This window comes from Calliphora vicina, chromosome 2 (assembly GCF_958450345.1).
Source record: "Calliphora vicina chromosome 2, idCalVici1.1, whole genome shotgun sequence".
Taxonomy (NCBI): Eukaryota; Metazoa; Arthropoda; class Insecta; order Diptera; family Calliphoridae; genus Calliphora; species Calliphora vicina.
Genome location: NC_088781.1, coordinates 94,861,913 through 94,888,691, shown reverse-complemented (window position 1 = coordinate 94,888,691; position 26,779 = coordinate 94,861,913). Strand labels below are relative to the sequence as shown.

At 28.7% G+C, this 26,779-nt stretch overlaps 1 protein-coding gene across 1 annotated transcript in view; it reads left to right on the top strand.

Annotated features, from left to right (window-relative positions):
* Positions 1 to 26,779, top strand: part of DIP-lambda (Dpr-interacting protein lambda) — a 101,561-nt gene that overhangs the window by 46,087 nt on the left and 28,695 nt on the right. Inside the window, exons 5-8 of the mRNA XM_065500888.1 lie at positions 4,784 to 4,915; positions 15,373 to 15,492; positions 19,605 to 19,778; positions 23,867 to 24,130. Of these exons, the coding sequence (XP_065356960.1) occupies positions 4,784 to 4,915; positions 15,373 to 15,492; positions 19,605 to 19,778; positions 23,867 to 24,130 (690 nt within the window). The remainder of the gene's footprint in view (positions 1 to 4,783; positions 4,916 to 15,372; positions 15,493 to 19,604; positions 19,779 to 23,866; positions 24,131 to 26,779) is intronic.

Sequence of the window (26,779 nt, the reverse complement as noted above, 5' to 3'; positions counted from 1 at the left end):
ACAACCGAGCCGGAAGAATTCCCGATATATTGATGTATCAATCATGTTTGTAAGTTATTTGGGGGCTACGGAAAGTTGATTTCAACATACAGCCGAATATACGGACAGACGGACATGGCGATATCGACTTCGCTATCTATAACGATCCAGAATATATATACTTTGTGGGGTCGCAAATGAAAAATGTAGAAATTACAAACGGAATGACAAACTTATATATACCCTTGCCACTCGTGGTGAAGGGTATAAAAATAAAAATCAAAGTCTGACAAATATATCTGACAAAAAATTAAAAAATAACAATTATTTCTGACAAAAAAAAATAAAACTCAAAGTCAGCCATATATTCCTGACAAAAAAAATAAAACTCAAAGTCTGACAAATATTCCTAACAAAAAAAAAGTAAAAATCAAAAATAACAATTATTTCTGACAAAAAAATAAAAATCAGAAAATAACAATTATTTCTGACAAAAAAAAATAAAAATCAAAGTCTGACAAATATTCCTGACAAAAAAAAATAAAAATCAAAAATAACAATTATTTCTGACAAAAAAATAAAAATCAGAAAATAACAATTTTTTCTGACAAAAAAAAATAAAACTCTGAAAATAACAATTATGTTGTGATTTTTATTATGAATGTCATAATTGCTCCGGTCCGTGGTTTTCGGATCTTCTGTTGTAGAATTTCCAACACGTGCTCAACAACATTTAAGTCCGGGCTTTGAGGTGGTGTATACAATTTTCGTGGGGCATGGTAGAGTAGCCAATTTTGTGGTATTTACTTTTGAGTTTTTGTTGACTTCTTTTAAAATGAAGATTACATCTCTACGATGTAGTTTCTTTGGGCGACCACTTCGCAGCTTGTTTTTAACTCTACCAGTGTTTTCAAAGTTACTTAATATTGTTTGAACTGTAGACTTAATAAATTGCATGCTTATCTGTTAGTATTAAAAAAAAACCAGGACATGCTGTGGTCATATGTAGACTTTTGTCAATATTTTTTTATTGTTTTTTATGAATAATGCACCAAAATAATTTTTTTGGTGCATAGCAATAAAAATAGATTTCAAACAAAACTGCATTATTAATTTTTTATTTACCGGGTTTTCTCTAATAAAGTGGCAAAAATTGTGGTCGTACGTAGACTTATCTCGACAACTGTTTTCAAATAAAATCTAGAAAGCTTGTAAAATATAATTTCAATTTCGTTTATCTTTTTATTTTGTTCTAAAATGTTTGAAATTTTCTTTGGAAAATTTTATATTTTTTATGATTTTGAGCCACAAAATGATGAAATATGTACATATGTATGTGCGAAATTGATTAAAATTTTTAAAAAGGATTAGATGTTTTAATGTTTATTGATGTTTTATTATGTTTAATGATATTTTTTAAGTTTCAGATATTTTTGATTCATCTTCAAATATTGGCCAATATATGGCTAGTATGCAAACAATTTTGAACTAAATCATTAAAAAATACAATTTAATGCAATTTATAATAAAATATTATTAAATATATGTAAAAAATGCAAAAGTTTCCGTCATGCACAATTTAATAATATTTACGAACATATTCTTATTCTGAATGAAAAAAGTTAGGGAATTAGTTATTTATTACAAAATTCATTACAATTATGAATTTCTTTTTTCTGTGCCTTCAAGTTCTAGCAAACTACACGTAGCATTGAAAAAATTAAGAACTGTATACGATAGAATCAGGATATCGAATAATGGCACAATATTCAAATTCATACTTATTCATGAATCCGATAAATTTTGGTTCATTAATTAAAATAAAATCCAAATCCTCTAAAATCCATTTTAGAGTAAAATTTTGTAAATTATACTCAAAATTTTGCATTCAGAACTATGACAAAGTCTATGAAAGGATTCGAATGAATTCTTAAACTATTTTAAGTTTTTTATGTAACAAAATACAATAGTTAATCGTAAAGATAAAGAATAATTTGTTTTTCAATAAAAAATTTATTTTGTAATTTTTTATATATGTATATGTATACAAAATGATTTGATTTTTCAATCGAAAATTTTATATACATATGTATAACAATTTTTGCTAAACAAAATTTGTTGTATAACTCAATTTTCTATAGAAAAATTTGTGTATAACAGTTTTTTCTATAAACAATTTTCTATATAACAGTATTTTCTAGAGAAAATATGTGGTAAAACATTTTTTTCTATAAAATTTTTCTGTGTAACTAATAATAATTTCTGTTCTTTCTAACAAAATTTTGTGTATAACAGATTTTTCTATATAAAGATTTATGTATGTATATAGGTTTTCTACACAAAGTTTTGTGTGTAACAGTATTTTGTATAGACATTTTTGTGTGAATCAGAGTTTTTTCTATAGAAAATTTTCTAATGAAACTAATACAAAAGAGAAATCCTAGATAGATCTATTAGGGTGAAAAAAGAACTATTTCAATATTATTTTGATACTAAACTATAATTTCATATTCCATACCTACAGTCTAATAAATTTTCACGTAAATTTACTACATTTATAGTAGGTATCTTTTCTCCTACTATAATTAGTGTAAAAATACATGTTGTGTGTAAATTTAAATATTTACACACATTATGTGTACAAAAATATACAAACAAATGTGAAAATTTACCTATTTATGTGTTTAAAAAATGTTTAAGGTATTTAGTAGTATTAACAATTTTCAAATTTAAAATATTATTGAAATCATTCGGTATTTCATCGTTTCGAAAAAAACATTTATTGTTTACACGATAGTATTACAAATATTTTATTTCTTTGTTGATTGATAGATATTTTTCTGCAAACTTTATTTTATATTTTGTTAACATTTTGTTTGCTTTATTTGTCTTTATAAATACATACCCGATACATATGAAAATAAAACTGTATTATCGCCAAAATTCGGGAAAAAAATTTTCAGTTTTTGTAAAAATTTTGCTACTAAATAAATATTTTTGCAATTGAATGCAAAATAATCGAAATGTGTACGTAATTATCGTTGTAATGAGATATAAATGACAAAATTTGGTTAAAAAATGGTAAAGTTATTACAAATTCGCCAGACCATTAACGTGTCTCAGGCCACTTGAACAAGAAATTTAGGAAACAAAATTAACATATTTTGAGAAAAATTAAATTAAATGCTAATTTTTATTTAAAATATATCCGTATTTACTTGTGTATGAGTTTTTGTCTTCGTAGGATACCGTTAACCTATTCGCAGGTATAACCAAAAAAAATATTTTTTTAACGGCTGTTTCGAATCTCCATTTTCAAATTTTGTTAAACAAATTTCAGAATTTTTCGATGATCACATTGGGATATATTTCCAAAACATATTAATTTTGCTCAAATGAAAAAAAATATTTTTTATTAATTTTTGACACTTAATTTTATTGTGGTAGAATTTAATTTATAGAACAGAGTTTAAATTTTTGGTAATGAAAATAGAACTTTTGTTCTATTAAATAAATTAAAATTTATACGTTTTTATAGAACTCAGTGTGTCTGGTGAAAATTAAAAAGGCACCAATACAACCTCAAAACTATGTACTAATACATTCTCACGACTTAGGTTTTTGACAACAGACTTAGGTTTTTTCCCTCTCAGTAACGCTTCTATGGATATATTAATCTATGCCTATGACTCTTCTTCATATTGAAAGAAATACAAACAAGAGATTTTACTTTTAAAATATGTTTAATTAAATAAAAACCAGAACATTAAAACCAAATAAATTATATGAATTATATGAATAAATAAATATAATACATAAAAACACTAGATTTTAATTCTAATTAATCCAAACGGACTACTCGGTCTTTGGACGGATTTAATTGCTCCTAACTCTGTAGCAGTGTGTTTGCCTTTCCATCACTAATGATAAAAAAGGAACATTTGAAAATCTAGATATTGTTATTGCTTCTAACATTTTAAGTGATTGCCGTTCCATCACTGTTTGATACAAATGGAACATTTAAAAATCTAGATGGGTTAAAGCAACAATGATTTTCAGTCTGTAACGAAAATAAGGGATATAATATTTGGATTTAATGATACATGTATATTTTGACTATCACAATGAATAAGCCATTACGTAATAAAACACATAACGAATATATTTATACCATTTCATCTTACAACTGCCAAATTAGGAAATTTCATAAAGTTTTCTTCTAATTTTTGGCTATTGCTGCTTCGAACATTGGAAAAAAAGTTTTTATTCGCAGTAATGCTCTTTTATATAATTTTTTATTAAATAAAACCGCTTTTAGCTGTTGTGGTATTCTTTTTGAAATTTTCTGTATTTTAATGTTCTCTTTTGAAAAATATCTGAAATTTAATAAAAATTTAAAATTTTTGGAACTTTTTTTATTTTGAAACAAAATTTTGACAATTTCTATATTACACATTTTGTGTGTAAAACATACATTTACTCATATTATATGTAATTTTAAATTTAAAATGTCTATTATATTGTAAACATGTTGAGAAACAAGCAAAGTACTATATTTTGTATGTATTTATGCAGAGAAAAGTATGTAAATCATTTTTATAAACATATTGTGCTTATGTTTACGCATTTTCTGTAATTTTACATGAAAAATTACTTACTTTGTAGTAGTAAATTGACAAGACTTTTTTTGAGTGTATTCTACAATATTAAACGGGTTTTCTGCTGAACTTCTGATTTTGCATTCATTAAATATTCTCGATATATATTATAAGTTATACTTAATTAAAATACATTTTAATTTCAGTTGTGAAAAACGTGGAGGGAGAAAAACTTGTGCTGGGTAACGTTCATCGCACTGATATGGGTGGATATTTGTGTATCGCTTCAAATGGAGTTCCACCATCAGTAAGCAAACGATTTGATGTCCATGTCAATTGTGAGTGTAAACTATTTATTTTTACGTATTTTTTTATTTATAGTATTTATAAGTACATATTTGTCTACAATTTAAATCAATAATATCGAATTAAAAAAAACTCTGATAAATATACACCCTAACTATGAAAGAAATTTTAAGGTTAATTTTTGTTAAAGTCGACTTTATTTTAAAATAGAACTTTTGTTTTTATTTGAAAAAAGCTTCAAAACTTTTTCAAACATATACATTCAAATAATTGAAAATATTTTTCAATGAATGTAAATAAAAAAAAAGAAAATTTCAAAAAATTAAAAAAACAAAATGTACATAAAAGTTCAAAACAAAAAGCTTAGGTTTTAAAATATAGAACAGAGTTTAAATTTTTGGTATTGAAAATAGAACAAAATTTAAATAAATTAAAATTTAAAAATTTTTATAGAACTCTGTGTGTCTTGTGAAAATTAAAAAGGCACCAACACATATACGTTTTTGTTACAAACACATATTTAGACTTAGGTACTTTTTCATTAATACATGTATAGAGTTAGGTACTGCTGTCAAAGAGTTGGACTAATTGTTATACTTTGGTACGAACCAAACAATAATAATTTTTTTATTTTATTTGGAATTTTATCGTCAATATAGCTGATATTTTAAAAATAAATTTCGAACCTCATTTTATTGGCATAATAATATTTTAAACTGACTATATTTAATTTTTTTATTTAATTGGCATTTTTAGGCTAAAATTGCGGTTAACACTAAGTTCCGAATTAGCATATACATAGTATGAAATCAATTTGACTCTGATTGTTAATTTGTTATTATAAAATTGTTTATTGAAACCGAATGTATAATTTCCATTATTTTTTTTAGTTTTTGTATACATACATATATTTACAGAACATATATTTTTTTATTATAAGAGAAAAATCTGTCATGTACATCCAAAGATTATTTTTATTTAAATATGACTTTAGTGTAAGAAATTAAAAGATAACATATCTTCTCTCACGATTCGAAAATTTTCGCATATTTCTACATGTACCTCGAAATGACTTCCGTTTTATGTCACGTACGATATACTCTTATTTCGCTCGATATTTTGGACAACAATGTCTCGAAAGAACTTTTTATTATTTTCAAATATAGTACCCTCTAAATGGAACATAAAGACTAAATTATTTTTCAGATACTCTTATTTTTGCAAAATCTATTCCACTCTATAGGCGTACAAATTTCACGTACGATGATGTGGAATTGCCCATATGATTTTCACAAATTTGGAAATAATTTGTTAAAATTATTACTGAAAGTTAAGGACATAGGGTAGAACTAGAGGCGAAACTGAGAGTAAAAATAATTATTCTCTCCCAAATTTTATGGCCGACATAACAACAAAATACGTTGGTTTACATGTAGTTTGTTGTTGCAAGACTTAGGTTTTTGACAGCAGTCTTAGATTTTTTGTCTCTCAGCAACGCTTCTATTTATATTTTATTCTATGGTTACGGAGTTGCGTTCGTTTACTTTTAAAAACATGTAACGAGAGAGCAAGAGAATATTGAAAGTGACAGTTTGTTAATAGAGAACTTGATTTTTGTTACTGTACTATTTTTGTCCAGTAAAAAAACACATAATGTAAATCAGAAATCAAGTTAATGGTTTTTATGATAGGAATGAAATGACACATGTAATTAAAGCTAAAATGTGTATTTATTTCATTATTCTAAAAAAAAAATTAAAATTTTCTGTTAAAATCTAATAATTATTCTTATAAAACTGACGCACGTAATTCTTATTTTATCAAAAATGTCTATAAAAGGAGAACCTTTTCATATTAAATAAAAATTTGATACAAAACCGGTAAACCGGGTTTTTTATAATGACAAACACCGTAACCTGTTTTTACAAAAACACACTTTTTCGGTTAAACCGGAAACCGGTTTTTTTGGACACTGTAGTCGTGTAATTTCTGTCCATATGAAACTTATTTAGATTGAATTGTTTTTGGATACAAACATATTTTAAAGTTTTATAGGAACTATGTTAAATTATGCACTGATCACTATGAAATTAGGTCGCCGAAAGCAGTTTCGCGCAGATCTTCTTTCGGTTAAATTTTTTCGATACCACCATTTTTTGGAAGAGGGCCTATGGGAGCTAGGTCATTTATGAATCGATCTGCCCAAAGGTGTGATTTGTTTGTATATTAAACTTATTTGTGGAACAATCGTTTAATTATTAACATATTAAAAATTCGAAGTTTGCAGATTTATTGGATAAAAAAATTTTAGTAGAAAAATATATAATTTAGCTTAAAACTTCAATCGATTAGTGAACCAATACATTACCTTATAACACTATGCAACAAATGAAGACTTTTGCAAAAACACAAGATCATGACAGTATATGTTCGACTCTACTACAAAAGGGTAGTAAAACGCTATACTCAGTTTGTCCATTTTGGTGACCGATTTTTTTTATGGGCTCCCAAAGTTTCTGAAAATCAGTGGGGCCTCTAAAAAAGGTGTCATCAGTTTTTGGTTAACAGCTAAAATTTTTATGCTACAAAGTGATTTTTGACAGCTATTTAGAATGCCTAGATATGTTCGGATTGCATTGATATGTTCACAAGAGTTATTCAGATTTACCGTAGCTACAACTTTGTTATAAAAAAAGTAAACAAAAAATGTTTCATCCTATTATTTTTCAACAAAAGTGCACGAAAAAGCTATTTTTTGGAAAAAAGCCGTATCACAAAGTGATACGGCCCCACTGATTTTCAGAAACTTTGGGGGCCCATAAAAAAAATCGGTCACCAAAATGGAAAAACTGAGTACAGGGTTTTACTACACTTTGGTAGTAGAGTCGAACCTAAATAGTCATGATCGCGTGTTTTTTTCACTGTTGCACTGTGTAATTATTCAACTTAATTCAAAAATATTCATAAAAAACATTTCAGGTCTTCTTAAAAAGTTGTATGTATATCGCGATTATAATTTTTAGTATATACTTATTAATATTGATAACTTATTTTGATTTCAATTCTTAAAACTAACGTAAATGAAAATTGTGTTTTTGCCCATATAAAAAATCACAACTAATATTTCTAGCTAATTAAAAATGAAAACGTATTTAAATAAAAGGTTGTTAATCATCTTAATTGAAAATGCTAAAAAACTAGTTTTAAGCGAAATTTTTGAACTTAAAGAACTATCATTACAATACATATCCATCTTTTAAATACACATACGTAATACATATGATGAAAATTTTGCAAATTTTATAGTTGTTTGAGAAAGATTTGTCTGCTAGGAGCTGCCTGTGTTTGACAGTTGTAATTAGGGAGGTAACGACTGCTTATTTGTTTATTCTTGATTTCACACTCACTAAAATATGAAAATGTTTTAGAAAATTGTTCAAACTTATAGCAATTTATTCCGAATTTTCATATTTTTATTTATTTTTTTTTTCATATGTATGTACAATAAACCAACCATCATTGTTCATTATTTCTTATGGGCTAATGATTTTGGCAAAATATCAAATAAATTTGTATTATTGACGTTACTAGCTACAAAACGGTGCAGAGCAAAAAAATCTAGAAAAAAATTTACTAAAATTTTAACTAAATTTTTTTGTTGCCCATATGCATTAATTTATTGACATTCACAATCGGTTTAACATTCGCAAAAAATAATATTTAATGCAATATTACTGGTAGTTTTCGCATTTACTTAGCTGACATTCCCAACATCCCCTATTGAAATCATAAATAATCATAAATGATACAACAATGTTTAATTCCTGCAAACACTTCAGAATATTAATTGCTGTTGCGCTTTTGTTTTTGACCGGAAACATCAGATGCATTCATCTAACCAAGTATTAAACAAGTCAAAAACAAACACAAATCTAAAGGACTTTTTATACTTGAGCACATGCTGAAAATGTGTTCAAATATTTTAACAAAACAGTGTCAGAACAAAAAAAAATATGTGTTGTTTATATATCGCGCATTTGGCGGTATTATTCTCTTTGTGGCAGCTGATTCTGTCTATATTTTCGATTTTATATATTTTAAAATATATTGTTACGTTTTAACCTTTTCAAAACGTTTGGTTTATTTCCTTTAAATAAACCGGATACTTTTGATTGCAAATAAAAGCCGTTTAGTAGTTTGAAAATTGTAAAAACTCTTTATTTATTTAAAAATGTACAACAACAACAGAATTAAATAGTCACTCAATGTTTTTTATACACGTTTGCAAATTCTCAGAAATACAGACACAATTTATAATGTACACGAATTTACTTGAAAAACACAACACACTTTAAGGCACTCAGTTGATGTTTATTCGAAAAGCGTCTCTGATAAACTCACTAACGATTGCAACCTCTGCCACTATTTATAACACTGCCATCTGCACTCTAGATTGCTCTTTAACTATCAAAGTTCGAATATTCTAGATCATACGCCATCTATGGTGTACTTTTACAATGTTCTTTAACTGAATATTCGAATTCATACAGCGTTGTCAACTTACGATCAATGGTCAACTGAAAGCTTTTATTTAATAATGCCCACAGATATGTTAGAGTTTGCTATTACAGCACTGTTATTTGAAAGCATTATGCTACTTTTAAATCAGCCCTTAAAATCGTTATATTTGAATTCAAGTACAATTTCGTAACAATATGTATGTTAAATAAATTTTGGTACAGTTTTTGGTACTTTAAAAGCAAACGCCATTCTAAATGACTAAATAAAACTATATAGCCCTATAATACAGTGGGGAAGAATAAATATATTTTGTAAATAAATCCGTCATTTCTAACTGGCTGATCCGATCCGATTTGCATGAAATTCACATAGGAATAGCAGAGAAGCATTAGAGTTTATACCCATTTCGAGTTATACGCGTTTAAAAATTTTAAATTTCTCGATAACCTGGCTTAGTTCTTTTTATAATATCGTTCACTATACAGTGGGGAGCTCAAATGAGTACATGTTTCTATTGTGTGCACTTCTTATGGAATAAAAATAAAACTAATAAATCAAATCCAATAATTATTTTATGTTTAATATGCAACAAAATGGATTACAATTCAAAACAAAAAACATCCAATTCTAAATAAAAAAACAGACAAAACCAAAATAACTCGCATGTACTCAATTTTGCACCCCACAATAACTTTAGGGAAATTTTTTAAAAAAATTTTCAAAATCCTTTATTATTTATTTGAGGGATAATTTCATTTTTTAATTTATAAAAAAACGAAAAATTTGTAAATTTTGTCCCGATATATTAACAACTTGTATTTACAAAAAAAATTGTGATGTCAGTAGAAGTGCTAATTTAGCAGAGTTAAGATCGTGATCATTTCGCAGTGCAAAAAAAGTTGTAAAGAAAAAAAATTAATTTTGAAATTGAAACTGGGTTCAGAATTAATTTTTTTAGTTCAGAATGTCAAAAAGTTGGTATTCAATAGTGCAAGTAAATACAGGAATAAAACTTGCAAGACAATAGTAAGTGTGCTAACAGCTGGTAACTGATTACTTGCCAGGAATTATGTTGAGCACAACCACAAGAACGATGAAGAATTGTATTAGGAGTTAAAGGCTTTTAATATAATTAAGAACGATTGCGACGATCTTGCAGGAATATTATGAGGCGATACCTCTGCAATGAGCTTAATAAGATCTTCTTTCCGTAAAATTTGTGAAACTTAAGTTGTATGTTAGGGAGTTAAAAAATATTTTTTTCTAAATTTCTAATGGTGTTTTAAAATACTTTCCGAGAAAGCAATTCAATTTATTTTCTCATATTTAAATAAATAAAAATTAAAAAGATTTTCATTTTAAAAAAGCTCTACTTTTTCATAGGAAATTTGTATATTTTGTCTGCTCTAACTATTTTAATATGAGCTATAAGGTTTAACTTAAAACAGGTTTAGTTGAAATATTGTTTTGTAAATTACTGTAATATTTTTTAATCAAGCGCCGGAGGCGCAAAATATTACACTAATTCAAAATATATTTACAAATCAATATTTTAACAAATCTCATTAAACCCAAATATATTACGTATTCAAATAGATACAGTTTTTACTTCATCCAAAAGTCTTAAAAGAGATTTCAACACAAAATGAGAAAGCTACAAGCACATTTGTTGGATATAAACGACCTGCTATTAAGTTATATTGTCATAATGTCCTAATATATTATGATAGTTTAAACAAAAAGTGTTATTTTATGATAAAACAAAAAAAAAATAGTTCAAAAAGTCTTATTAGATTAAAACTTTTTTGTTTGAAAAACAACAAATATATGTTTAAACTATCGGACATTATGAAAATATGATCTTATAGCAGACAGTTTGAAACCAACAATTGTTTTTGATCAACTCACTGTTATTGGGGTTCTATTTCATATGAAATAAGACCCCAATAATGGGGTGTTATTTCTGTTTGGGGAATTATTTAATTTCGTTGGGGTTTTATTTCATTTTCAAAACTGGGGTTTTTTTGCATATGAAATAAGGCCCCAAATTTTGGGGGGTTATTTCATTTTATTTTTGGGGTGTTATTTCGTGGGGGGTTATTTCATGACGCCCTTGAGTTCAATCCTATTGAGAATTTTTAGTGAATCGTGAATTGGCGGTTGAAACAATACCGATTAACTCCTACCAATTTTTACGAGCTTTAACAGCGGATTGAGAACGAGAGAGAGAGTAATCCAAAAAAAGTTAATGAAAAATTTATAGAAAATATGCCAATGCGTGTAAAATTTTATTTACGTAATAAAGGATTTTGAATTTTTTTTTAAAAAAATGCAATTCTTCCCTAAAGTTATTGTGGGGTGCAAAATTGAGTATATGCGAGTTATTTTAGTTTTGTTTTTTTTTATATTTAGAACTGGATGTTTTTAGTTTTGAATTGTAATCCATTTTGTTACATATTAAACATAAAATAAATGACAGAAAAAATTTTTGGATTTTCTTTATTAGTTTTACTTTTATTCCATAAGAAGTGCACAAGATAGAAACATGTACTCATTTGAGCTCCCCACTGTATATGACCATTTTCATTAAAATGTCTTTTGCTAGTTAAACAATAAAAAATATTAAAAAAGTTTCAAAGCTGTATATTTTACGAATAGAAAAATTATCAATTTTGAATTTGAAAATTGAACGTTGAATTTTCGTATATTTTTGGTCAACAATCTGCTATTACTCTTTGCTTCATAGAGAAAAACTTTCTTAGAACTTAATAAAAACTTGTAACTTTTCTTTGTTTTTTGGGGAACTGCGGGATTTGCTTTTCTAAAACGTAGATACATATGTATATTTGTTTCCAACTTAATATTTGGTATCAAATGGTGTATATCGATTAGGGTTTGGGGCCCAGTAATTCCCGCCCGGGATTTCCCGTAAAATTATTGTCGGTAATTCCCGGGAAATTTAATTTTTTTTAAGGGAAAGACGGGAAATTTTAAATTAATTAAAGATACTTTAGTATATTTAAATATAACATCTTTGTTTGATGAATGACTTGTTGAAAATATTAGTGGAGGTTTTAAACCCCATTAAGGACACAGTAGAATCATTAAGCCGAAATGATATAATTTTTATGATAGGTGATGCTATAATGAATACTCCTTATGAACAGCTGTTATCTAAAAATATTACGGTTTCTCAAATAATGGTTCATGCAATTAATTTTAACCTAAAAACTTCAACATTATAAGATAAATTATAATATAAAAACACAATGTTAAAAATTTATGGAGAGCAAATGTATGATCCGGCGTTCACAATATTCCCTCATCTGTTCAAAGCGAAGATGATGAGGTTTCCGAAATATAAATGGAGCAAACTTTTAAAAACCACTTAGAATATTCAACCAATATTGAAAAAGAAAACCCTAAACATTTAAAATCAAATGCTAAAATCAAATGCTCTATAGCAAAGTAGCAACAGAGCAGTTTAGCCGAAACCAAAAACAAAATACATTAGAACTACTTTTTTACTTCTTTACTCTTTTTAAACTATATGAGGTAATTTTGAATTTGATATTTATAAAATTTCGTGACACTTAATTGCTCTTTTACTCTATTACATCATGAATACCGCTAATATTTAATTTTATAGTAGCAAGTGATCTCCAAATATTTTAAAAAACTTTTTTTCTTTTATATGAATACAATCGAATTGTAATGTTTTATAAGATAATTTAATTTTTCAATTATTTTTCTATTTGAGAAATCATTCCCGGGATTCCCAGGGAATCCCAGGAAATGAAATTTTTCATTCCCGTTTCCCGGTCCGGTAACAGACTTATATGGCGCATTTAAAATATACTAAGGTATCCGTTTTGAATTACGTACAAATAAGTCGAAATTTTAACATAAAATATGTTAAATTTTTGGAAGGGCCTGTGAAAAATTGGACACATATTGTATATTGAAATAATGTCTGTAGTAATATATTTAAGGAAATATTAATTTTGAACGTAAATTAATAAGCAGCCTTTCATTGATTTGAATTCATAATAACGATAAAAAGTACATTAATTTTATTAATTTGTTAATATCTTTTCAATTTGAAAAAATCTAGAAGAATTTTAGAAAATTATTTGAATTTTGGCCCAAATTTTGTAAATCACGCCACCTAAGCGATAATTATGTGGAAAGCAAAACAAAATTTAAAAATTTTAAAAAATTGGTTTTGTTTTATATACAAGTTCTGAACAGCACAAACGCACCAAAATTCAAGAGTTGATTTGCCTTTCATAATTTGAAAATATTAAGGGTCCTCATGTAAGCGCTTAAATGCCTCGTAAGCTGTGCCAGTCTGGCAAATGAACTGTCAAAAAATGTATGGAAATTCGTTTGCACAACTCCGATAAGTTTACGCGACAATTTAGACTCGCAAACTTGAATTTATTGTGCATTCTATGAATCAGCTGCTTTTGTTTACTTTTATTTATAAGAAATATAAATTTAATTTTTTTGTATAAACTTGCACAAAATTGAAAAGGTGTGTTCATGAAACACGTCGCGCAAATTTGCACATTTGCACAAATGGGAAACTTAAGCGTTTAAATGAGTACCCTTATTGTATATAAAACAAAAACTAATTTTTAAAATTTTGTTTTTTTGTGATTTACAAAATTAGGGCCTTTTAATATATTGCGTTCCTGAAAAATAGTTGAAATTTTCTTGAAATAAATTTAATTTCTTTATGTTTTTCAGATAAAATTATGAAATGTATGCATGTAAATTTTCATGATTTTCACATAAACAATTAGGATGTAATTATAGTGAAAACAGTTTATATTCTGTTTTTGATTTCTCATTTTGGCAAATTTATAAATAAATATCATAACAAACCAAACCAAAAAAACAAATTTATAAAAATAAAATAAATCAATAACAAAACATAAACTACTCCGTGTTTAATTTTATAATAGCGGAGTTCATTATTAATTGCGAATGGTCTTGCATCATTGTAAATGCAAAATTGTATAGGTTTTTGTGTGTATTTTGTTATTGGATTAGTGTAAAATTTTACATTTGCAATGATGCTAGACCATTCGCACTTAATAGTGAACTCCGCTAATATGTATGTACAAATTCATACTCTCAATTAAAAAGTTTTGGGAATAAATGTACATGTTCAATTCATACTATATTGAATCAATAAGAAACATTAATGTTGAAAATTTTTATTTCAATATGGAACAATGTTAATTTCTAGTTGAAAATGATTTATTTATGGTATTTCAATATAATTTTTCTATTATAATTATTGAAGTTTTTCCCTGAGTTATAACTCCGTTATAACGGCAAAACTCTGTTATAACGAAAATCGGACATAACGAATGAACAAATATATGTATTAGCAAGCTTATATAACGTATTTACCGATACCGATATAACGAATAGTTAGGTAAAATCGTCTTTACTTGCTCCTCCTATATGATTAATCGTTTCAATATTTTATAAGTAACTGAAGTTATTTAAATGGAGATAAATCCAATGTGTAAACTTTTCAATTCCTTATTGGAATTTCAATGAAAATGTTAACGAATCTTTTAAAAGTCCTCCATTTTATATGTGTTTTATACAGCTTGTGCAATTTCTTCATCTAATGGAAGAGCATTTTTTTTAAATTATCAAAACTGTTACATGTGAGCATAAAATTAAATTAAGTTTTAAATTTTACAAATACTTTCGCAAGACTCTGGGACGAAAACGGAAGAGAATGAAATAAAGCACAAAATAAAAACAGACATTTTACATTGCACTTAATCCAGCAATTTGTTATGCTCTCCTTTTACTTCACTTGCTTACTCTATCTTTTTGTGATTGTGTGCGTTTGTTTGCTCTTTAATTTTATTCTTCTTATTTCTTTTTACTTATTTTTATTCGCATACGCTTGGTGTACTCTTTTAAAACCGCTACACAGTTCCGCCATCCATCAAGGCCGTAAATCAGCTAGTGGGTGCCCCAGTCGAGCGAGAAGTTACTTTGGAATGCATTGTGGAAGTCTACCCAAAACCATTGAATGGCTGGTATCGCAATGAGGGTAAGTAGAAAATTAATACAAAAACAAATAAACAAAGTAAAACAACAAAAAACAACAAAAAACATAAACCGACCGACCAGCAACCACCAAGTTCAATGAATTCTCTACCCTTCTTCATCTGATTATTATTGTTCTTCTCATACAAATAAAAGACAAAACAACAGCATGTCTCTGTAGCATCTCTAACAATTTAACTTGATTTTGTATCCTTTAAGTTTGCATCATGTGTATGTTTTCATCAAAATGTATGTGTCTGGTTGAAGAGTGTCCAGTAAATCAATTTTTAAAATTTAAGGAGACTTGTTTGGTTTTCTTATATAACTTACAACAGTATATATAGTATATATTCTTTCAATAAACAATTTTCCAATTCACAACGTAGTTTTATGTTGTACGTTGTATGATACAACTGTTGTGGTTGTGAACGCAAGTTTTGCAAAGTCGTAAGTTTACCTTGTCAATGCCAAAAGAAACAGATAAAAACAAAACATCCCAAAGTCCATTAATATGTAAAATTAATAGTGCAGCGAACAATATCAAACTAATGTCTGAATTGTTTAAAAATGCAAACAATTGACAAATATTTAAAACAAATTATCGTTTTTCATAAATTAAATAATCAACTGATTTCAGTGTTACCGTTTGGATGTTATTTTACACTAAAATTAAAAAATTTGTTTGTTTATGTATAAATATGAACTTTTGGTAACACTTAAATTTTCATACAACATTCGAAAAACATATGTAAAAATGTTGTAGGTGTTGTACAAAATATTTATATAGAAATTATGAACAACATATGTACAACTATTGTAGATTCAGACGACTTATAACTCATACCACTGTACAACGTCAGTTGTGAATTGAACAAATGTTTCTTTATTTTTTATCAATTTATACATTGATTATTTTTATTTATTGTTTTATAAATGCGATTATGTATATAATTTATGAAATTTTCATTCAATGTTGTAATTTTCAGCATTTTAAATGTACTGATGTTTTTTTAGAATAAACGTACCGGAGATTCCATAAAAGATAATCCATTATCGTGATGTTCTTCCAAAAAGATTTGAGAGCACTCCTGGTACTCCAAACTATTCATTCTAGTTGGTTTTACTTGAGCTAAACGCAAGCCCAACCACCCCATACATGGGTCTTCCAATGGGGGTTTCAGTTTTAGAGTTCAACAATATCGTCAACGGCGAGCGCTATAGGTTTGGATAATATGGACACCAACACATTGAAAATTCTCCACGAGCGATTTGAGGGCTTGGTCATCTCATTGAGGTGAACTGACAACCAAGTCTGTTCGATTTGACCCCATTAGACATTTTCTTGTGGGGTTTCTTAAGTCGAAGGTCTATACGAATAAGCCATAAACACTCAAGGCCAACTTAGCCTAAGCCAAATTCAACATTTGGGATGTGCGGACATGTCGATGAATTCTCAGACACACATTGTTTTATTTAAATTTAAAAATTTGATGAAAGACACATTACATTGGTTAATTGTTTAAATCTTATCAGAAATCTGGACATTTAAAATTTAATATTTTTGCATCTGATAACAAAAAATTGCAAAACAAACTATTTTATTTCCCTTAAAAAATACAGAGATTGGTACCAGATGCCAGTTAGTTGGATTATTTTTTGTGTCCTAAATTCCAACCGTTTAATCCTATGATGCGCATTTTCATTGATTAATTGTAATTAATTTAGTTTATATACATATATATTTACTCCCGTCGTTCCGAGTTGCACCATAGAGCCACTACAAATATATTCCGTTATGATCTGTTACTAGCTAAAAGTTTGATTTCATTCTAGGACTTCCTTGTTATTGCTACTTCAGAATCCAACTGTCTGCTCCACATGTGGGCGGGTCTTCATCTTCTTCTGTTACCCTGTGTTTTTCACTTAATGGCTGCCCGTGTTAGGTCTGGTCGCAGATGGATATAACATTTTTTTTAAATCCTCATCAGGCATTTAATGTCAAATACTTGAAGTGCGTTTATGTCGCGTCCAGCTGCATTCCAAGACTCGCATCCATACCATAAAGTTGACTTCACGTTGGAATTGAATATGCTGATTTATGTTTTTCTGGAGACAGTACTTAAAAGACCAGAGGACCGTCGGGCCCACTCGATGCGGTTTTCGATATCAGCACATCAGATCCTCCATTGTTGTTGATAATACTGCCGCTCAACTGACGCGGTCGTATGTTGCCGGTGTTCACAAGCATAGATTTAGTCCTTTCTATGTTTATCTTTAAAACTTCTTTCACTGTCGCTGCGGTCTTCAGCACTACATCAAGAACAATGTTAAACAGCAGAGTTGACATGCCACATCCCTGCCGCACGGTGGCTCATATCTCAATTTCATCGGCCAAAAGTCCAACTTTTTGTTAACTCCGATTTCAAAATTTTTAATGAAATTCAATAGTAAACAAATTGAAACTAAGGTGGCCGAAAAATTATATAAAAATTTTGTCAATTGTGTGCATGGCATGCTGTTAAAGTCAAATATTTTATGTCATTTTATAAAAACTAGATAGGACAACATCGTCCTATCTAGTTGACTATAGAACTCTTCTTTGACGCTAACCTCAGAAAATTCAGCTTTTTATAAGAGAATTCCGACTTCGCTGGACCTTGGTTCAGATGTTTTCTTTCCTGAGTATAAGAAAGTAAGTACTTTTGAGATAGTTTAGGTGATTAGCCGAGTCTGGTATCGGATTACCGATTGAAGCCGTCAGACATGCTTTTGTTATCACAACAATGTGTGAAATTGGGTTTTTATGGCTCCAATTGCCAGCCATGACATAAAAAGGATCATTGGCATACTCGGTATTTGCAGGAGCTCGAAAGTCCCACCGAGACTCTCCCCTGGTAGCCGCTGACTGTCACCGACTGCCGTTAGTAGCTAACTCGCATATCTACGGGCCGTACGCGTCCTGTAGCACTCAGCTATGCTTCCCACCACACAAGATCATAACAATGACATTGTTTTGAATTATTATCCTGGACTATAATTTATTTTATATGGTGTGATTTAATGGCTATCAAAATTGTAATTCTCGTGCAATTTTTTGTATCACCAATTGATGTTCGAAAAATCTACCTCTCTAACCCTTTTCAAGTTCAGCCATATTGTATCTTTTCCCTGCCACATTGTGTCTCAATGTAAACAAAACTAATTTTTCCAATAATATTTTGGCAAAAATAACAATTATCTAGTATTGTTTGCAGATTTACTAATGCACATTTTTGATAGTTCGGTTTATAAATAAAACTAACAGTAATCAAATGAGCGGAAAGAAAACCTTATTAGTTAGTTTAATCTACTAGGGAACAAAATAAGACGAACATCGAACAACTGAAGAAATGTTGAAATTTTTTTCAACTTTCCGATATATGTGTATTTCTCTTTGCTTCTTCCTAAATAACTTAGAATCATTTAAATAAAATACGTATTTAACTTTGACTTAGAAATTATGAATAAATAATTCTGGTAAATCGGTTAACCGAAAATCAGTAAATTAAATTAACCGGATAAAAAAAAACCGAAATGGCTAAGAAAACCCTGTTTTTCGATTAACCGATTATAAACACTAATATCAAGTTGGAACTTGATCCAGGACGGCATATTTCACTTAACTTCAATTTGATTCAAAACTTTGTGTTATGTGTATAAGTAAATCGTTTGAGTTGTATTCATAAAATAATTTCACAAAAAACAAGTGTTGTTGGACAGTATACTATGGAACTACATGTGAATTAAAAATTTTGTTTTACGAGATACCCTTACATTAGAGAACATCTATTTATTCCTTAGGAGGACAACATATCTACATTGTACTTTTGTATGTTTATTTCTGTATTTTATTTGATTTTATTATTATTAGTAGAATATAAGAATGTACGTACGTATAGACGGACAAACATACGTATTTATTTATATTATTAAGTAAACTTAAGTTGATTTTATTGTATATAATTTTCTCTTTTTGTGTATTTTTAATGCTGTTATTCACCCAACATCGCAACACCCCTGCTTCCATCGACCGCGCAACGCCATCTTTATTATCGTCGTTACCATCTATCTATAAAGGCAACCTTAAGCTGCACAATGGCAACAAGTACAATATATCCGAGAGCATGATTAACATGTACACTTGGCAGCTTAATCTGACAATACGTCATCTGACTAAAGCGGACTTTGGCGCTTACAGCTGCTCCAGTGTGAATGCTTTAGGCAAAAGTGAGGCCCGAATACGACTACAAGGTATGTTTTGACTGCTTTCTCACACGACTCCCCCTCTCCTACACTAAAATAAACAATTTTTCATCTACATACAAACACTCACCCTTACACATGCATCATAGGAATATCAAATGGCAGACCGACTTTGTCTTCTCTTCTTTTTATTTTTTTGCTGTTCCATTTCTTAAAGTTACGAACAGCTTTGAATTGATCCTAAATTGTACTGGGTAACGAAATAAAGAAAGAACAAACGAACGAACGAATAAACGAAAGAACTCTTTGCCTGATATCTAGTGTTAGATACGAGTAGCTAGTGTCATTCATCCATTCTAATCATGTACGATAAATCAATTGGTATTTCGGAAGTCAACAGAGGGAATACAATAAACCAAAACGTATGTGTTTGCCAGTGTGTGTGTGTGTGTGTGTGCGGGTATGTGCATGAGTACAAAATTACGTATGTGTTTGTGTATTTTATTCAAACCATCTCAATTTGGTTTGTGTCGAACCCATTCATAGACACAAGTCAATAATATCTTTTTATCACAGTTGTGCAGGGCCAAAGTTATTGCCACAAACTGCCAAGTTAAGTAAGAAATCACATGAATTACACTAACCATTCGCAGCAGCAGCATCAGCACCGGCAATAACAGAAGGCTAGAGCAAACTTCTGTTAAAATACTCGCACCCATCCATAGTCACTGATACATACAAACATATTTATTCCGACTTTCGACTGACACACATACATCCATACGTACACGTTGAATAAGTGAAATAAAACAACACAATTTAAATTTTTTGTCTAAGCCAAAGACGAAGTATTCCACAATTTATCCTCTGCACGGTGCTATGAAATGGAAAATATTTAGATTTCTCTAAAAGTAATAAAAACAAATGTTAAAGTAATAGAAAAGGTTGAAGATTGGAATAACAGTATCCACTTTTTAAAATTTTTTTTCTTCATATGCACATATTATGGGCCCTTATGAAATTCTAAGACGATCTAGCTATATCCGTCCGTCTTGCATTTGAAAAGAAATTTTCCACAAATACTCTATGTTGGTTTGTTTAGTATTGAAAAATGGGCAATATCGGTTTATACCGGAATAATGTTTATGTTGATCATGCGCCAATCCTGATAAAATTTTTAACAAATTTGTTATAAGTACTCTGAAATTATACTGTAAAGTATGGCGAAAATCTCGCAACATTTACCCTTAACCCACAGAAAAGGACTTGAACATGAATCATGAAACTTGTATAAATTTTGTTAAAAATCAAAATTTGGAACAAATATTTTGTGGTTAAAAAATGCCATAAATTTGAAAAATCATTAATATTAAAAAAAAGGAAAAGATCAAACACTTAATTTACGGTAATTAGTTTAACACAAACACCAACTTCAATTTAAATTTTTTAAATGCCGCCATTTTTCACCAATTTTAACAATTTTTTCGGTTTTTGGAAACATAAAAGAGCAAGAATGTCACAGTAACAAAACGATTACAATGGAAACCGCTGTCGGAAAAACACTCGAGTATACATCCCAGCAGTTCAGCAAGTAGAGTCAATGTATCCCTTATAGACAGTAATTGTTACTAATATCTAATTACTTGGCTGACTCCACTTTATATAGTTTGGTTAATTTCACACATATGTGCTGTTTGTAGTGAAGAGAGAAGTCAAATGGTTACTTTCTACATCCAATGCATGAAAACAATTGTCACTTAAGTGTCTCTAAGTAATCTAGAGTGTAATCACTTCAAACGTTTATTATGTACTGCTCTTTTTTGTGACTAATTCATAAAATGTTATTTGACTGTGTTTTTTATGATTCTAAAAGTTTAGGGTAATTTTGACCCAAAGTGCTCTTAAGAGCACTGTTAAGACCTTAAGGTATATTCTTCGTAACATTCATTAAAATCGACACAAAAATACATAATATTTCACTATCATTCATTTAGAAATTCCAAATATTGCATAATTTTACATTTGACCTTCACGATTTAAGGGTTAACGTTGTCCGCTTTTAGTAAAACTTTCATATATGTATATAGAATTGTCTGGTATATAATATTCTGTATAGGTTTCACTTAAAGTTCATAACAGTAAGAAAAATTGGTATCATTCGCCAAAATATCGCCAACAATTAAGTTTTTCCCAAAAATCGCAAAATTTAAATAGCAGGTACGGAAAAACAGTAGTAGGTATTGAAATTTTTTCATATTTTTATTCCCTATTATATTCTCAATAAATCCTTATATGATGATCAAAAAATTCTGAAATTTTTTTAATAAAATTTTAAAAAATTTAAAAATGGAGTTCTGAAACTGCCGTTAGAAAATTAAATTTGTTTGGTCATACCTGCAAATAGGTTAACCGTATCCTACGAAGACAAAAACTCATATACAAGTAACTATAGATATATTGTAAGTAATAATTAGCTTTTATTTTAAAATTTCTCAAAATATGTTAATTTTGTTCATACATTTCTTGTTCTAGTGGCCTGACACAAGTTTAATTAATTTAAATTTAATTTTTTTTTTACTAATTTTTGTCTTTTATATCTCATTACAACGATAATTACGTACACATTTCGGTTCTATTATATTAGATTGTAAATGTTATTATTTAATGGCAACATTTTTACAAAAACTGAAAAAATTGCATTTTCCCCTCGTGCGACACGCCAAGTTTTAACCGATCAAGCTCAAACTTATGTCAACATTTTTTTTATCCTAACCTCGCACAAAACTGCCCTTCGTTTTATAAAAGTCGAAAATAAAAAAATGGCAACTCTACAGATCAAAAATGTTAGAAAAATTATAGCATCACCAAAGATATATTTTCCATATGAGGATAATAGATAATAAATTAATCAAACGACAATATGAAATCAGCGTAAATACACTTCATAATTAATAATGATTAAATATAGTATTTGAAGGTTTGTAGTGGTGTAAACAAATGAGAAATTATAGCGGGATTATGCAAATAAGGATGTTTAATAGCAAGATTTTTGAAAATTACAAGATAATCATTTTATATACACATTATTTAAAAATTGTCTCATAACCTATGTGGTGTTGAATTGTGCGAAAATGCGTTTAGAATTTGGTTGTTAAATTGTTAAATGCTAATTTTGATTATTTCGATAACTGTCATTTAATTATGGAGGTAATTTCTGCCTGACATAAAATTGGTTAAGGAATAAGGGTATTTTCGATTATTTCGATAACGATAATTATAGTTACATATTTGTAATTCTAGTTTAGGTAACGGTAATTGTGTTGAAAGGGTGGTAACGGTAGCCAACCTTGATTTATTTGAATTCATTCATTGAAAATAATTGATTTAATTATAAGCAAAATCATACGAATCGTTACACTGTTCACTGTAGTTGTCACATTGCAAAATTGAAAAAAAGGAAACAAAAACGTAGTCATCTTCGAAGAAATATTAGTACTATTTGGTTAATGTTGTCGCAGAAAAACCCAACACGATATCATGCCAAGCTCCTAATAAGTTTTTATCGATTCCATTATTATTGCCATTATAATGGTTGAAAAAGTATGTAAAAGAAAAATGTCTTTGCTTCACTCTGTTGGATCTTCTTCAATTTGAGCGCAATAAAAATCAATTCAATCGAATGTTAAACATATTTGATTTTATTGACTTGTAGTAAGTAATTGTGTAGTAAGTAAGTAATCGTAGTATGGCAGGCAGTGTTGGGCAGCTGAGACTGACTGTCAAGGCAAAATACTCCAACTACTATCTTTGTTGTTAGAGATAAATGGTGGGTTTATTTAAATTTGTTGACATTTCAAATAGACCTGTGTACAATTGAAGAAAATACAAATAATAGCAGTAATAATTGTAAGTATTAAATAACATTGTTCAAGAGGCGGGTAGTACGTAGGTGCGTAATTTATTCATTCAGTCAGCCAGCCAACGAGTCACATCTGTTCGTTCTTTACAAAGGGATTTATTTTTCGCTGTGATTTTGTGTGATTGACCTGAATGGGAGCAAATATGATTTTATTTTCATAGTATTTTCTTTTTAATCATGTATATTAAATTGTGATAATTGCCTCAATTTGTTGCAGAGCTTCGGTTGCCACCAAAACCAACCACAACACCAACACCGTACGTGCACACAACACAAAAGCCCCGTCGCAAGCAGTCCTCAAATATGAACAAAGGCCTCAACGAGGTGGTTAGAGCCAAAGAAACGCATTTTACCAATCAAATGCAGGAAAACGAAATTCTAAGTGGCAACAGTGCACAAGGAGTCAACATCATCAATGGTATTGTTGTGGGACCTGGTAACAGCATCAATGTCGCAAATGGCTTGTCTAACGGAGCGGAAGGTAAGTTACGATTGAATAAATTCTTTAAGTACAACTACATACCTACACACACACACACACACTCTAACAAACATTGATACATACATATATACACTCATATGTATGTACGAAGATGTACAATTGTACAACTTACACCATAAAGAAATTAAGCAATTCAGGCGTGTAGTAAATCGCACAAGAACGAACCATTGCAACATCCAGGAGTATTTACGTATACGTTGAGGGTATGTGTGAAAAAATTATTTACTCAACTTCTTAAGAAGTCTACACATACGAGTAGATTTCATTTACCCCAGCCAGCCACCAACCACCCCCTATGTTCAACTGTGGTTATGTGTTCATTTTATTTTTTTTTTTTTATTCTATAAAACAATAAACGTTTTCTTTTTTTTACCCAGGGACCAGATTTTTGTGTGGTGTTACGTTAAATATGTGTCATGCAGTCAAAGTAACAAGAAACCGCCAAGTGTCCCACATCTATACGTATGTTTGTACGTTCGAACAAACGTATAAATCGCAAACCAAATGTGACAACATGATTTCTTTTGTATATTTCATATAACAAATACTGCAAACAGGGCTTATCCACATATCTGTGGATATTTATAAACATACAAATATTAGTTTATGTATTAACATTATAATCTGAGCTTAATAATTGGGGATACAATTTTTCAACAAGTCAACAGAACAATTTTAAAATTTTATAACCGATTTGGTAGTGCATATTTTTGCATATTTTCCCTTTTGGAGCATATTTTGAGCGCATAAAACTGCTAAACGATTCTACCGTTTTTTAAAAGTATTAAATGTCAGTTTAAAAAATAACTTTTGTATTGCTTTTGATAAAGTAGAGATTGAAAATATGAACTGCTTTAACCAAAGAGATATATTTTTTTAATATTTCAGATTAAATTTTGAAAATAAAATAATTAGTTAGATCTTCATTTGAATAATAAATTCTGAAAAATGTTTGTTATAAAATCCATAGTTCATAATGATTTGTCCAACTCCTTTTTTATACATACATATGTGTATTTACAAATATGTATGAGTGTTTAAGCGTATATGTATTTGTAACTTTGGTATTTAGTTGACATTTTTGATTTACCACAACAATCATTGCTGGTGTAAAACGAAATGAAAAAGTAGTAAAATAAGAACCCCATATGTACTGCAACTAATATACAAAGTAATATTTATGCCCTTTAACCCATTTATATTTATGTACGAGTGCTAAACAACTCAACCACAAAAATTACTAATTTGAAAATTTAAGTTCATAACAAGTAACAGTGCTATATTCGGCTGTAACGAATCTTATAAACTCTTCACCATAGTATACTCGGCCATTTTTGACCAATTTTACTAATATTCTAGAGAGTATTTCTCTATCTAGAATTTAAAAAATTGTAGCTCATAAATCATCATTTTATGTACCGCTTTATAAAAAAAATAGTAAAATTATCAGGACCATAATTAATATATTGATGTTAGTATTAGAGTATCGAAACCCGAAAACATTTGTGAACCCGACCGGTTTCGGTTTTCCGGTTATAGTAATTCCAAACGAAATGGTAAATTTATATGCGTCTATCGCTAACAGGCATGATGAAGTCCATAAATATCTAAGAAATCTCACTGAATTCAGATTTTGCAGGCCTCTTTCCAGTTCAAAACTACGTATACTTAATATTAATTACATTAAACCCACATTTATCATACGATATGATGTCTAACAACTCGTGCACATCAAATAATCTTATACAGTAGCAAGCATAAAAAATGCAACGCTATGCAAAGTGATTTTCAACAGCACTGATTTTGCTCAAAAAGGTATCCAATTGTCCACATCTGCGGTTTTTATATTCTTATTGATCATAGGCAATTATTATATGACATTTGATCCAATATTTTGTTACGTAAGGATAATTATAAAATTTGTAGTAAAAACAGTAGTAAAATTGTGCGAACAAAAATTAAACTTTACGGAAATTTACTTAATATTGAAAATTTTGAAAAAAAAAATTATCAAAAATTGGTAAAAACTATAGTACGGTTACAATACAGTAATTTACTGTTAATACTAATAAATTCAAGGATATGAAAGCTACAAAGGATAACAGAATTAACGAATGATTCATTTTCTGTTCAATATGGTGAATTTTTCGAACACCAAGAAAATATTAAAAATTTTTATTTATTTCTTTACCAATTTAAATTTTGCGGATTTTCTCTATGAAAAGTAGTGTTTATAAAAAACCGTCTTTTTAAAAACCCGGTTTGCCGAAAATTGGCCTTTTTAGAAAACCGGTTTTAAATTAAATATTTGATAATTTTAAAATTTATTATCACCTCGACTTTCTGACATGATACAGAAAATGTTACAAGTCCCAAAAAAAGGATATATAAGATGCAAACGCACTTCTTCTTAGCTGTGATTATTTGTTATTATAAATCATACCAAATAATTAATAAAACTCCATTATCAGATTTCAAAAATATTTCTAATCATTTCTGAAAAGGACTTTGTTCACTAAGCTAAAGTAATGATTAATAAAATAAAATTTTAAGAACAAAACACACTAATGAAGTCAAAATGATTGAAAGAAGGTATGCACATCAAATTCAACTTAACGTTTGGTAAAA